The sequence below is a fragment of the Furipterus horrens genome, unplaced genomic scaffold (genome assembly GCF_987537825.1).
Source record: "Furipterus horrens unplaced genomic scaffold, mFurHor1.1.pri manual_scaffold_7, whole genome shotgun sequence".
NCBI classification, from domain to species: Eukaryota; Metazoa; Chordata; class Mammalia; order Chiroptera; family Furipteridae; genus Furipterus; species Furipterus horrens.
In genome coordinates, this window is record NW_028327177.1 from 102,644,551 (window position 1) to 102,657,857 (window position 13,307).

The following is a 13,307-nucleotide window of genomic DNA, read 5'->3' on the forward strand; positions in this document are numbered from 1 at the left end:
TTACAAGGCCTGGGGATGGGGGTACCCTGTTCAGAGGTGACCTGCAAGTTCAAGTTATGCAGAAAAGTATCAAAGAGGCAAGACAGTCTCTACCCTTAGCAAATGCCAGGGGCAAGCGGCATGAGAAGGGGTAGAGGGGTGCTCTCTCCCTTAATGCCCAGCTGTTAGGCCCTCTCCCCAACCTCCAACCCTAACAACAGGGCCAAGGAGTCTGTGCTGTACAAAACAGGCTGGGGTCAAGGGTCCAGTCAATGGCGAGACATCCCAGCAGAGAGGCCAGGCAAGCCCAGCTGCCCGGAGTCCGAGTGTCTCCTCCAGTTGCCTCAGAGCCTGTCTGTCTTTTCTCAGACTCTGGGCTGAACAGGGCACCAGCTGACAGGGAGGCCCTGTGCTTTCTTCCTCCGTGCAGCTCAGACTCCTTTGGGAGAGCTGGGAGCACCCTGGAACAGGGAACAGAGCGGCCCTGGTGACTCCAGGAGCTCTGCGAAGATGTGATGAAACCATTATAGGCAAAAAAGAAAAAGAAAAGAAAAGAAAGAAAAGAAAAGTAGGAAAAAGTTTGGTAGCCCTGGGGCAGTATCTTGAGTACGTTTCTGGGGAAGGCAGGGACCAGAGGAGGCAAGGATACAGCCCGGCAGCAGCTCCCAGACAGAGGGAGCTGGGGCACTGGAATCACAGTGCCCCCTTCACCGGGAGACTGCAGAGCAGAGCCCCCAGGCCAGGTAAAGAGAGAAAAGGAGACCCCAAGGGATGTCCAGCTCCCTTAGGTCAGTTGAGGGAGGGGCACAATCAGGCCCTTCCAGGGTTGGCAGGGCCTCTCCCCTCCCCAAAGCTGCACCCAGCCCCAACCTCTCTTCAAAGTCTGGAGCTGGCAGGCAGGTAGCAGGTGAGAAGTCAATCTGAGATTGGGGCCCTCCCTCCTAGCTTGAATGGAGGGTGAAAGGGCAAGAGATGGAACACGCTGAGGGCAGGTCAATTCCTGGGCTGTGATCCTGGCCTTCAGGGTCCTTGTGAATGAGCGACAGGGCAGGGGAGGACTCCCCAGCTGGAGACATCACCCCCTGGCCGCAACACGGAGCTTACTGTAGAGCTCACAAAATCTAAGAGAGAGAGAAAGAATTGGAGAAAGTCAGAAACCACCATGGCACTGGAGTTCCCCTCAGAAAATCCTCAGGGCAGAGGGGTGAGCTGCCCAGGCCCTGAAATCCCACCCAGGCCTCTGACTAGCTGAATGGCCCTGAGCGGGCCACTGGGCCTTACTGAGTCCCAGCTTCCTCATCTGCTAGCCAGGCTGAAGAGCCTCATTCACAAGGTGCTTCTGAGGGTCAGAAAGACATAAAGAACGCCAGTCAAGGACTCTGCACAGTGTTTGGTACATACTAAATGCTGGAAATTATAGCAATTTATTCTATTTTTTACTTTTGTTCTAGAGGTCTTTGGCTTAGAACTGAACTCACTCATCTAGAGCTCTTAGTGAGGGATGGAGACTCCTGGATGCGGACATCATTTTTAACACTGAGCTATTAGGGTGCTTGGGGAGGGAGGAGAGGGTGCTGAGTGGGCCCACCTCACACTCGTCACATCCCCAAGGAAATTCCTTTAGAAAGGGCAGATGGCTTAGTCATGCACTTCTGGAAGCTGCCACCAGAGGGCAGGCCCTGACTTCATACCAAGACCACAGAAACCACAGGGAATCAGGCTGTCCAGGGGCAGGAAGCTCAGAACTTAGGTTAGAAGCTAGCAGCCCAGGAGGGCCTGAAAAGGGGACAGGCTGTGAGGAAGAGCTTGCCCTTCGGACTTGGACCTGGGCTTTAATTCTGTCTTCACCACTTAGGTGACTTTGGGCAAGTGACTGAACCTCTCCAGACCTCGGCTTTCTCATTTGTAAAATGGTGATCATGATGCCTGTCTGATGCAGAGTGGAGAGGAGTGGCAGCTTTTACTGACCATTCACCGCATGACCCTTTACAGGCATAATCTTTCTTTCTTCCTCACAGGACAGCTCTATAAGGTAATGCGTTTTCACCACATTCATTTTATGAAGTGCAGGAAACTGAGGCTTAAGGAGGTGGTCACTTCTTAGCTTAGTCTGCTTTCAACACAAACTGCCTGTGCAGTCCAAGGGTTCCACTATAATACTAAACTACCTCCTGCCAAATGAGATAGTCCTCACAACCATTATCTCTATTTTATAGAAGAGAAACTCCAAAAGATAAATATAATTAATGGGAAGTGCTAAACATAGACCCAGCTCATGCTAATTGCTCAAGGAAGGCTGTGACTATGAAAATGACTTCTACTTCTCATGGCAGAGAACAGGGTCTGTCCCTGATGCTAAGCAGTGTCTCCCCTTGCTCAGGGGTCAGAGTGGGCCCCTGGGTCAGAAGACCGGCCCTCCTGTAGAGAGTGATCTGGCACTATCATTTCAATAGTAAGTATGCGATTTCACTTCTGGAACGACACCAAGAAGATACTTGTGTATAAGATGACAGAGACAAAGATGTTCACTGTAGTATTGCCAATAATAGTAAAAACCTGGAAACCTCATTAATAGTCCCTAAAAGGAAAATTATAAGAAAGTACAGTTCCTTTATTTTATGTAATGCTAAGCATTGGATAAAAAGGGCTGATGGTTCTGCATGAAATGATAGATCTTTATAACATGCTCCAATGTAGAGCACAAAAAGTAATCTGAAGAGGGGTTTGTTTAGGATGATACCTGTCTTATGTCATATTGGCACTTAACACTACTTTGTTTTTAAAGGGACAAATTAGATTTGAAGATGCACAGAAAAGCACCTGACAACAATGGTGACCCCTGAGACTCTGGCCTTATGCGTAAATTTTCTCTATTATATTTGAATGTTACTTGATATATACAATATACAATATATGCAATACACTAGGTATAAAGCACCATTCAAGAATCATAACTCTACCAATAATTTTTACACACCTTCCTGTTTGCCATCTCCTGCTCCTGGCTTCCCCCATTCATCCCAAAGACATATAAGCACCATTCTTCCATTTGTATTTATCATTTCTTTGCTTTAAAAAAAAAGTATTACCATAAATATATGTTTGTTTAAACTCTACATTGCTTAGTGATGCTTGGTTTTTGAGCTCAGTAAAAATCTCACTGTGTTGGCCCTCGCCAGGTAGCTCACTTGGTTAGAACATTGTCCCCAACACTGAGGTTTGGTCCCAGACAGAAAATATATAAGAATCAACGAATGAATGCATAAGTATGTGGAACAACAAACCGATGCTTCTCTCTTCCTCCTTCTCTCTCTAAAATCAATCAATAAATCTCACTGTGTTATCTTCTGGAACTTGATCCCCACCCACCCCCAATGGTATGTTCCCAGCGTGCACCCATTCTGTTACTATAACTGAAGTTCATTTATTTTCAGTTATGAGCTATTCCGTGATGTAACCATATCATCTGTGAAGGAAAACTCTGTCTCCAAAAAACCTCCGCTGCCTTGCGGCATACCTCTTTAGGGGAAAGGCTAAGGGAGTAAATCCCGACAGAAAATCCGGAGCCGGAGTCCCTAAGGCGGTTTGACGTTGTAGTCAACACCGGCAACTCCTGCGGCGCACCTGAAGCCAAGCTGTATTGACTCCGTCTTTCCCTTGGACCCTTCAGCTGCGAAGAGAGGGGGGGTCTGCTGCATGGGCAACAGCAGACCCTCCATATCACCCTGCCCAGGCTCTGTAGCTTCAGCTTCACTGGAGAGGACACTCCAGCGTCATCGCAAGATGTCGACTTAACACGGGAGGAGACAGATACCGTGTCACTCCCGAGTCGGACTGCACAGCCATTCTTGGCGGTGCAGATAGACTCTTAAGAAGCTACACCATCGTCTCTCGAGACGGACGGCTGCCGCCGCCGCTATTCCGTGATGTAACCATATCATCATGTATTTATCCATCTTCCTGCCAATGGCCATTAGGGTCATTTTTACTTGTCTGCTAATTTAGAACTGCTGCCAAAAGCATTCTTGCACGTTCCTCATGGGTTTAGACTCACAGGTGGGTTTGCTGGGTCACTGGCACACAGATATTCAGCTCTAAGGAATAATGTCAAATTGTTTTCTAGGTGGTAGGACCGTCTGTATCAATCCCGATTTCTGCTTCACTGTTGACTTTGAAATTGCCCTGCCTCTAAGGCGCAGGTCTGACCTCCACCCTGCCCCCCGAAAGTGGAAGCGCACTCACCTTTGTTGTCTTGCTTGAGCTCTTCCTGCAGCAAGTCTGTTTGCCGGTTTCCCAGCACGAAGGCGAGGAAGGAGAGGATGAGGGCGTTGAGAATGCCGATAATGGCCAGGATGTACGCCCAGCGCACCGAACAGTCCCCCAGGGAGTACTTCCCGGTCTTGGTCCCACACATGTCCCGGATGGTCTCTGCGTCCCAGCCGTCGGGGAAAATCATGCAGCCCAGCACGAGGCACAGAGCTAAGGGGGCGCGAGGCCCAGCCCCACCGCAGTCAGGAAGGAAGAGAGAAGACAATGATTACTTCCCAGAGCCCGAGGACCCCCAGGAACCCTCCTTCCTTGGCTCAACAACCCAATATCTTGTCATCGATTCCTTGGGCTCCAGAAACTCTAGGGCCTGGGATGACCTTCTGCCTGATAGAACAGAAGCTTTCCAAAACCCACAATGCCCTCTCCCGCCCCCACCAAACCAACTCCTCCTCCAGGAAGCCTTCCGGAAATGTGAGAAAATAGCAAACCACGGTCACCCCTATAGCTCGCTTTAGCATCTTGGCCATACTTACCCTCTCTCATCCTCATCACTATTTTTTTAGGTCATTCATTCAACAAATATTTGTTGAGCGCCATTTTTTTTTTTTTTTGTCAAGATGTTGTAAATGTGTTCTCATTCACACAGTTGAGCTCTGTGCTCAAAGAACAGACTGGGGTGAGAACTATAGGGTTTGAGCCTGTTATTATTATTAAAACTAGTCATACTGATTAAAATAATAATCACAAATAAAGAAATAACACGGGAGGAGAGGGGTTGGTTTCAGATGAGGAGAGAAGGGGCAAAGCCAAAAAAAAAAAAAGCATTTGAATCAAAATGGGTGCCTGCTAATTCCCTCTTTGGCACCTACGCCCTCTGGGTTTAGTGACCCACTTTGGCAAATTTCTGGGACTCTTCCCAGTGTTTAGCGTAGTGCGTGAGACTCAAATATGAGCCAATCAGCATATTGAATTTCTCTGATAAATGATTGGCTCAGAGAGGGGGCATATGCCCCACACGACCAATCAGAACCAACCAGGCTCTTTAGGCCTGAGAGGCTGTGACCTCTGCTCCTCCCCAAGCAGTGCCGTGGGCCACCTGACCTGTGATTATGTTTTTTTGTTTTTTTAAATATGCTTTATTAATTATGCTGTTACAGTTGTCCCAATTTCTTTTCTCTTTGTTCCCCTTGACCCAGTGACCCCCCTCCCTCCATTTACCCCCCCCCCTTTTAGTCCATGTCCATTGGTTGTGCATATAGTTCTCAACATCTTCCTGTCTACTCCACTCCCTCCTACTATGCTTAAATTCCTGTACCATTTCCTTCCCTTTCCCCCTTTCCCCCTTTCCCCTTCCTCACTGACCTCCCCCCATAATGTTTCCCATACCTATAATTCTTTTTCCACTCTCGTTGCCTACTTAGTTTGCCTTTGTTTCAACTCCCTAGCTTTTGTTGTTGGTTGTTGTGATACAGTTTTCATTTTAATGTTCATAGTTTTGATCCTCTTTCTCCTAAACAAGTCCCTTTAACATCTCATATAACAGTGGTTTGAATCTGATGAACTCCTTCAGTTTTACTTTGTCCTGAAAGCACTTTCTCTGCCCTTCTATTCTGAATGACAGCTTTGCTGGATAGAGTAATTGTGGTTGTAGGTTTTTGCTTTTCATTACTTTGAATATTTCTTGCCAGTCCCTTCTTACCTGCAGAGTTTCTTTTGAGAACTCAGCTGATAGTCTTATTGGGACCCCTTCATACGTAATTCTCTTCTTCTCTCTGGCTGCTTTTAAGATTCTCTCTTTATCCTTAATTTTTGACATTTTGATTATAATGTGTCTTGGAGTGGTTCTCCCTGGGACCAGTCTTTTTGGAACTCTCTGTGCTTCCTGGACCTGTAAGTCTGTTTCCTTCCCCATGTTAAGGAACTTCTGCTTCATTATTTTTTCACATAATTTTTTAATTTCTAGTTCTTCTTCTTCACCTTTTGTCAACTCTATGATTTGGATGTTGGCCCGCTTATAGCTGTCCCATAGGTTTCTGAGCCTCTCCTCATTTTCCTCACTTTTCATTTCCTCTTTCTGCACTGGTTGACTGTTTGTTTCTTCCTTATGTTCCCTTTTGTTGTTTTGATCCCTGGTTTTCTTTCTCTCACCACTTGCTTCGTATGTGTTTTTGTTCATTTCAGCAGGACTAGCCTTCATTCCTTCCCCGTCTTGTTTAAGATCTGCTGTTAGATCTGTAAGCATTCTTATAACCAAAGCTCTGAACTGTACCTCAGAAAGATTTCCTATCTCCTGATCCGTTAGATCAGATATTTGTTGGCTGGTCAGCTGCATTACTGGGATCTCTATCATGATCTGTGCCATCCTGACAGTTTTGTTTACCTTTGCTTCCTGGGCAGGGCTGTCACACTTCCTACGCTATAGGGGATGGAGCCCTGTGCACTCGTCACTACCAGGTGACCCATTTCACCACACTGTGGCATTTTGTGTGGAGGTGGGGGTCCAAGATGGATTCTTGCCATTTACTCTCCACTGAGAGACCAGGAGCTTCTTCCTCCATCCCCATCCCCTCCAGTCTTCACAGTCCGAGGCAACAGGGGTCTGCCTTCCCCAGTGTTGGAATCACGAGCTGATGGGTCTGGTCTGCAGCCAGGGGTGCTCCCCAGGTGTTTCTCGCCTCTTTTTAAATACGGGTGTGTGTGCTTACTGCCGTCCCGCTGCTGTCACTGCAGCCGCCGCCACTAGCACAGCTTGACCTTTCAGCCATAGCTTCGCCCCTCCTACCCATCCGAACAAGCACCACTTTTTTATAACATCATACTTTGGACTTCTATGTAGCTTTATTTTCTGGAACTTCTGGTATTTTCTGGTTTTGTGGTAGATGTACTCCTTCTTAGTTGTGGCAGGAGATAGCGTGTCAGTCTAGGCCTCCATCTTGGCCAGAAGTCCGTGACTGTGTGTTTTGATGTTGCCCTCTTAGTGTCTGATGGTCTTGCCAGCGACTGGGTTACTGTGTCTGCAACTCGAAGGTCCCACACCAGCCCACTGGGTGTTTAAGTTGGGTTTTAGATGACAGCGATAATAAAAGGTGGGGGTGTCAGTTCTACCCATTGCCCTTGAGGCCCATCTAGTTCCCAGGATAGGGAAGGGGCCCTCAGCTTTTCCACCTTCCTCTCGAGGCCCCAGACTCCTGCCTGACAGCAAGGCGAGTGCCCTTTTTCCCTCCCTTTCTTGTTTGGCTTTCTCTGGTCTCACCCGCCCTCAATGAGGCAGATAGTGTCCCCACTGCCCCTAGGTTGTGTTCCTCAAGCTGCTGCGATGCTCTAGCACAGCACTGTTCACACACACACACACATTCTAACAGGGCTTCCTCTTCAATGCTGGCCTCAGACGCTCAGCTCTAGTGGAACACCCGGCCACTTAAGGGCTGGGAAAAGAGTTCCTGCAAAGGGAATGGCATATGCAAAAAGTTCTGAGGTTAGAATGAGCTGGGAGAATTAAAGAATTCAACAACTTTGAAAATATCCATTAGACATCCAAATGGAGAGGGAAGCTAGGGTAGGGATCGGGGACCAGCGCTACAGATGTAACTTTGGGAGCTGTGGGCATGCAAATCCCTGCTACTGGACATTACGGAAACTGAAGAGAAGGCTCAGGACTGAGCCCTGAACTGCTCTAGCAATTACTCAGTGGGAAAAGAGGAGGAGCCTACAGAGAAAGCTTGACCCATCCATCTCTCCAAATATCCTTGACAATTTGCAAAGCCCTCCAGGCCCCTATCGGAAATAGGAGGAGAGTCAAAGTTCAGGGTGGGGGTGGAGAGATGAGAGAGAAGGAGCGGACTCTGCGCAGCCCTTCACTCGCCCTGGGCTGGTGTGCTCCGACCCACCCATTCATCCCATCCTTCCACACCCCCCAGCAAGAAGCAGGAAAAAGGAAAGATCCTGGGGAGAAGGCAAACCCAGCCAGTCCATCTGCCTCCTCTCCAGCACTCCCCTCCAAGGTGCAGTGTTTCCTCTACTGCTGGGAGCATTCCACGACTCAATAGAAACCTATTGAGCATCCTGAGTTCCCAGCTGCGCTGCTCCAGCTCCTACCACTGGTCCGTGAGAGAACCCTTTGCAACCCAGCGCTCAGCTCTCAAAGAGGTTTTCTTCCCTTGGCTCTTCACCTCCATTTCCTGTCTGTTTCTTTATCTCTGCCTCACCACTTACATGCCTCTCTCTGGCCGAGTGTTTCCATTCCTTTCTTTCTCCACTTTTCTCATCTTTCTCTCTTTGCATCTGTCTCTTCACACCCTCCTCTCCCCTCTCTTGGGATAGTCTATATCATGCTCAATTCTCAGTCTTGAGCCTCACTCTTTACTATCTTGTTTAGACCTCTCAATGTTTACCATTCATTCAACACCCCTCCTCCTCTTCTCTTCCTTTTCTGGCTTCTCTTCCTTCTCTGTACCTATCCCTTGGCCCTTTACTTTCCTTGGCTCTCCCTTTGCACAGTTCACATATAAATTCTCAGTGCCAGGCACTGTGCAGGCTGCTGGGGTCACTGGCAGGTACGGTTTCTGACCTAGAGAGCAGAGATGTATGGGGAGGAATAAAATCAAGTCCACACACAGTGCTTAGAAGATAACAGACTAGGGACTGAGGCCCTGAATATCAGGATGCTCAGAGGATGCTGGCAGTAGAGATTCTCTCCCCGTCTCCCCCTTTCTCTGCCTCCTTTGCTCTGCAGGGTTTTAGGTAGTGACTATGTGGCCCCAAAGGCTACTTTGGGAATGGAAAACATTAGAAATCAAGTAAATGGTGAAAAGCAAACCAGATGGGTTTCCCTGGACCTCAGGGAAGAGAGGAAAAGACCATTAGGGACAGCCTACATCAGGGAAGTGACCAAGGGGCTCAACCATCAGGAGATGGAATGCCTAGAGGCAAGGCAGCCTTTAGCATCCCCATTTGTTGGTTGAGGAAGGTGAGGCTGAGTTCTTTGGAGTTCAAGTTCAAGTATCTTTTGGAACTAATTAGATGGCTGAGGAACTGGCTGCTTCAGGCAAGTATAAGCACAGGTGCAGGGTGCAGCATGTGGTAGGGGTTCTCAACTGCAGCATTTCTGATGCTTGGCCTGATAATTCTTCATGGTAGGGGACCATCCTGTACATTGTGGGATGTTTAGCATCTTCCCTGGACTCTACTGACTACATGTCAGTGGCACCACCACTCCCAGTCATAATAAAAAATGCCTCCAGACATTACCAAATACCCCCTGGGGGACAAAACTGTGGTTGAGAACCACTGGTATAGGGGAAGAGGCCCTCTGACGGGGAATGTCTGACCAATTATAGCCTACTGACTTTCCCTGCTCCAAGAAGCCAGGAGGTGTTGTGACAAAATTGAGATTAACAATATTAATATTGTTAGTGATGTGATTATAATGTTAGCAAATAATATTGAGTGCTAACCTACATGCCAAGGTGCTAAGCTCCTAACATTCATGATTTAATTTAATTCTATAACAAAATCTATGAGGTGGGGGAAATTATTGTCTTCATTTTACAGATGAGGATACTGAGGCTCTGAAGGACCAAGTATCATATCCAATGTCACACAATTAGTAGGTGGTGGCACCTGCATTCAAATCGAGGCAGGCCTTTAATATTTTTCTTTGAATAGACTCATTTTATAAAGCAGAGGCATTTACTTACAAAGCTTTACACTACCGAAGAAAAGAAAATCAAAATTATTTGACATAAATAGAAAAAAAATATTTACAAACTATTTATGTAAATATAAGTATAATGAAATCAAAACAATGTTCTTAGAGTCTAGCTATATACTTTTCTTGGAAAATGTTCTCTTCCTGAGAGCTTCTCCCTCATTTAGAAGACTTCTTAGTATGTGTTAAAGAAGTTAAAGACACACTAGCACCAAACTGATACTTTTTCCTTGAAGTTATGAAACACAATCCACCTTGTACTACCTCAACAGGAAGCTTAGCTCCACCTTTTTAGTGTGGAACTATAGACAAAGTCAATTTACCTCGCCAGGCCTCAGTGTTTGTCATCTGTAAAATGGGAATCATAACATCTGCCCTATTCATTTAATAGAGCTTTTCTGAGAATCAAATGACAGAGAAAAGGAGTGGCAAATTATTAGGGTAAAGTGGATGGAGGTCATGGTAACTTTTGGCTGAGTGGGGGAAAAAAAAAAAAGAACAAAAGAGAGGAATCTTTTTCCAGATATTCAAGAATTGCTGACACACAAGAGACTTCAGCCAAGATGGAGGCCTAGACTGACACGCTCCATCTCCCTCCACAGCTAAGAAGGACTACAACTGCCGCAAAACCAGAAATAACCAGAAGTTCCAGAAAATAAATGAAAGTCCAATGTATGACGTTATAAAGAAGTGGTGCTCGTCAAAACAGGTAGGAGGGACAAAGCCGGGGCAGAGAGGTCAAGCTGTGCTGGCAGTGGCAGCTGCGGTGACAGCAGCAGGACGGTGGTAAGAACAGACACCCATATTTAAGGGGAGGTGAGAAGCACCTGGGGAGCACTCTCAGCTGCAGACCAGACCCATCAGCTTGAGGTTCCAATGCTGGGGAAGACAGACCCCCATTGCCTTGGACTGTGAGGCTTGGAATGGGTGAGAATGGAGGAGGCGGATGCCGGTCTCTCAGTGGAAAGGGAACAGTAGAAATCCATCTTGGACACCCACGCCAACATAAAACGCCACAGCACGGTGAGAGGGTCACTCGGTTGTAATGAGTGCATAGGGCTCCGCCCCCTATAGCATAGGAGGTGTGACAGCCCTGCCCAGGAAGCAAAGATAAACACAAAACTGTCTGATGGCACAGATCATGATAGAGATCCCAGTGATACAGCTGACTGGACAGCAAATATCTAATCTAACAAAGCAGCAGATAGGAAATCTTTCTGAGGCACAGTTCAGAGCTTTGGTTATAAAAATGCTTACAGACCTAACAGCAGATCTTAAACAAGACGGGGAAGGAATGAAGGCTAGTCCTGCTGAAATGAATGAAAACACATACGAAGCAAGTGGTGAGAGAAAGAAAACCAGGGATCAAAACAACAAAAGGGAACATAAGGAAGGGACAAACAGTCAACCAGTGCAGAAAGAGGAAATGAAAAGTGAGGAAAATGAGGAGAGGTTCAGAAACCTGTGGGACAGCTATAAGCGGTTCAACATCCGAATCATAGGGTTGCCAGAAGGTGAAGAAGGACTAGAAAAGTTGGGGGTTTGAAAAATTATGTGAAAAAAATAATGAAGCAGAAGTTTCTTAACTTGGGGAAGGAAACAGACTTACAGGTCCAAGAAGCACAGAGAGTTTCAAAAAGACTGGTCCCAGGGAGAACCACTCCAAGACACATTATAATCAAAATGTCAAAAATTAAAGATAAAGAGAGAATCTTAAAAGCAGCCAGAGAAAAGAGAATTACATACAAAGGGGTCCCAATAAGACTATCAGCTGAGTTCTCAAAAGAAACTCTGCAGGCAAGAAGGGACTGGCAAGAAATATTCAAAGTAATGAAAAGCAAAAACCTACAACCACAATTACTCTATCCAGCAAAGCTGTCATTCAGAATAGAAGGGCAGAGAAAGTGCTTTCAGGACAAAGTAAAACTGAAGGAGTTCATCAGATCCAAACTACTGTTATATGAAATGTTAAAGGGACTTGTTTAGGAGAAAGAGGATCAAAACTATGAACATTAAAATGAAAACTGTATCACAACAACCAACAACAGAAGCTAGGGAATTGAAACAAAGCAAACTAAGTAGGCAATGAGAGTGAGAAAAGAATTATAGTATGGGGAACTTTATAGGGGAGGTCAGCAGGGAGGAGGAAGGGGGCAAAGGGAGGGAGAGGGTGCAGAATTAAGAAGCATAGTAGGAGGGAGTGGAGTAGACAGGAAGGTGTTGAGAAGAACTATATGCACAACCAATGGGCATGGACTAAGTGGGGAGGGGACAACTGAAGGGAGGAGGCATCACTGGGTGGAGGGGAAAAAAGAGAAAAGAAATTGGAACAACTGTAACAGCATAATCAGTAAAGCATATTTTTTTTAAAAAGAATTATTAACAGTGACTGCTGGGGGTAGGAGATAAACGGAATTTTTACATATAACCTTAGCATAAACTGAGAGATTACTACAGTATCTGTTTAATCCCTTCTTTCTTACTATTAGAGCCCCAATTTTTAGCTGAGAACTTGCCTACTGAAAATAAAGACCACGCCCTGGTTGGGTGGCTCAGCTGGTTGGAGCATTGTTCCATACACCAAAAGGTTTGGGGTTTTATTCCCGGTCAGGGCACGTACCTAGGATGCAGTCCCTGGTCAGGACGCATGTTGGAGGCAACCAATCGATGTTTCTCACATCTGTCTTTCTTTCTATCCCTTCTTCTCTCTCTCTAAAATAAATAGACATGTTTTTAAAAAATTTTTAAAGCCTTAAAAAAAGAAAATATTATAAAGACTGCATTTTCAAGTCTCATTTGCATCTGGATAACTAGGCCACAAGACCAAGTAAAAATGCCTTCGGATGTGTTATGTATTTATGTGTTATAAACATTTATAAGGATGCTAGAGTGTACCTTTTGCTGCCTTTTTCCTCATCCATTTCTCCATCCTGCTGGCTGCAATGCAGATGTGATGGGTAGCGCTCTAGCAGCTATTTTCAACAATGAGGACAAGGGCTATACACCAGGAGTGGTGGAGCAGAGCTCTGGAGGGAGCTACCATACCATCCATCTCTGAACTGTCTAACTCTCAGGCACTGGTTTTACAAGAGACTAGAACTGAGGGTAATTAAATCACCATTATTTTGTGTTTTCCTGTGGCATACAGCCAAACCTAGTCCTAACTGATATGTTATTCCTTCTGAATTTTGTATCATGTGTATATTTCAGGAAAAAAAAATTTTTAACTGTGTGTCCTTGGGCAAGTCATTTCTCCATTCAGAACCTCAGTTTTGTCATCAAATGAATGGTGATATCAAGGCTATGAGGTAGACTGGGCGGTCCCCATTGTTACTGTAATGGCGATAGGCCT

General features: G+C 46.1%; 1 protein-coding gene across 1 annotated transcript in view; it reads right to left on the reverse strand.

The window, feature by feature from the left end:
• Positions 1-531: 531 nt before the first annotated feature.
• The window catches only part of LHFPL4 (LHFPL tetraspan subfamily member 4), a 31,606-nt gene continuing 18,830 nt past the window's right edge, over positions 532-13,307 (reverse strand). Inside the window, exons 2-3 of the mRNA XM_090284104.1 lie at positions 4,222-4,458; positions 532-1,100 (exon numbers count right to left, since the gene is read on the reverse strand). Of these exons, the coding sequence (XP_090140230.1) occupies positions 1,000-1,100; positions 4,222-4,458 (338 nt within the window). The 3' untranslated portion in view covers positions 532-999. The remainder of the gene's footprint in view (positions 1,101-4,221; positions 4,459-13,307) is intronic.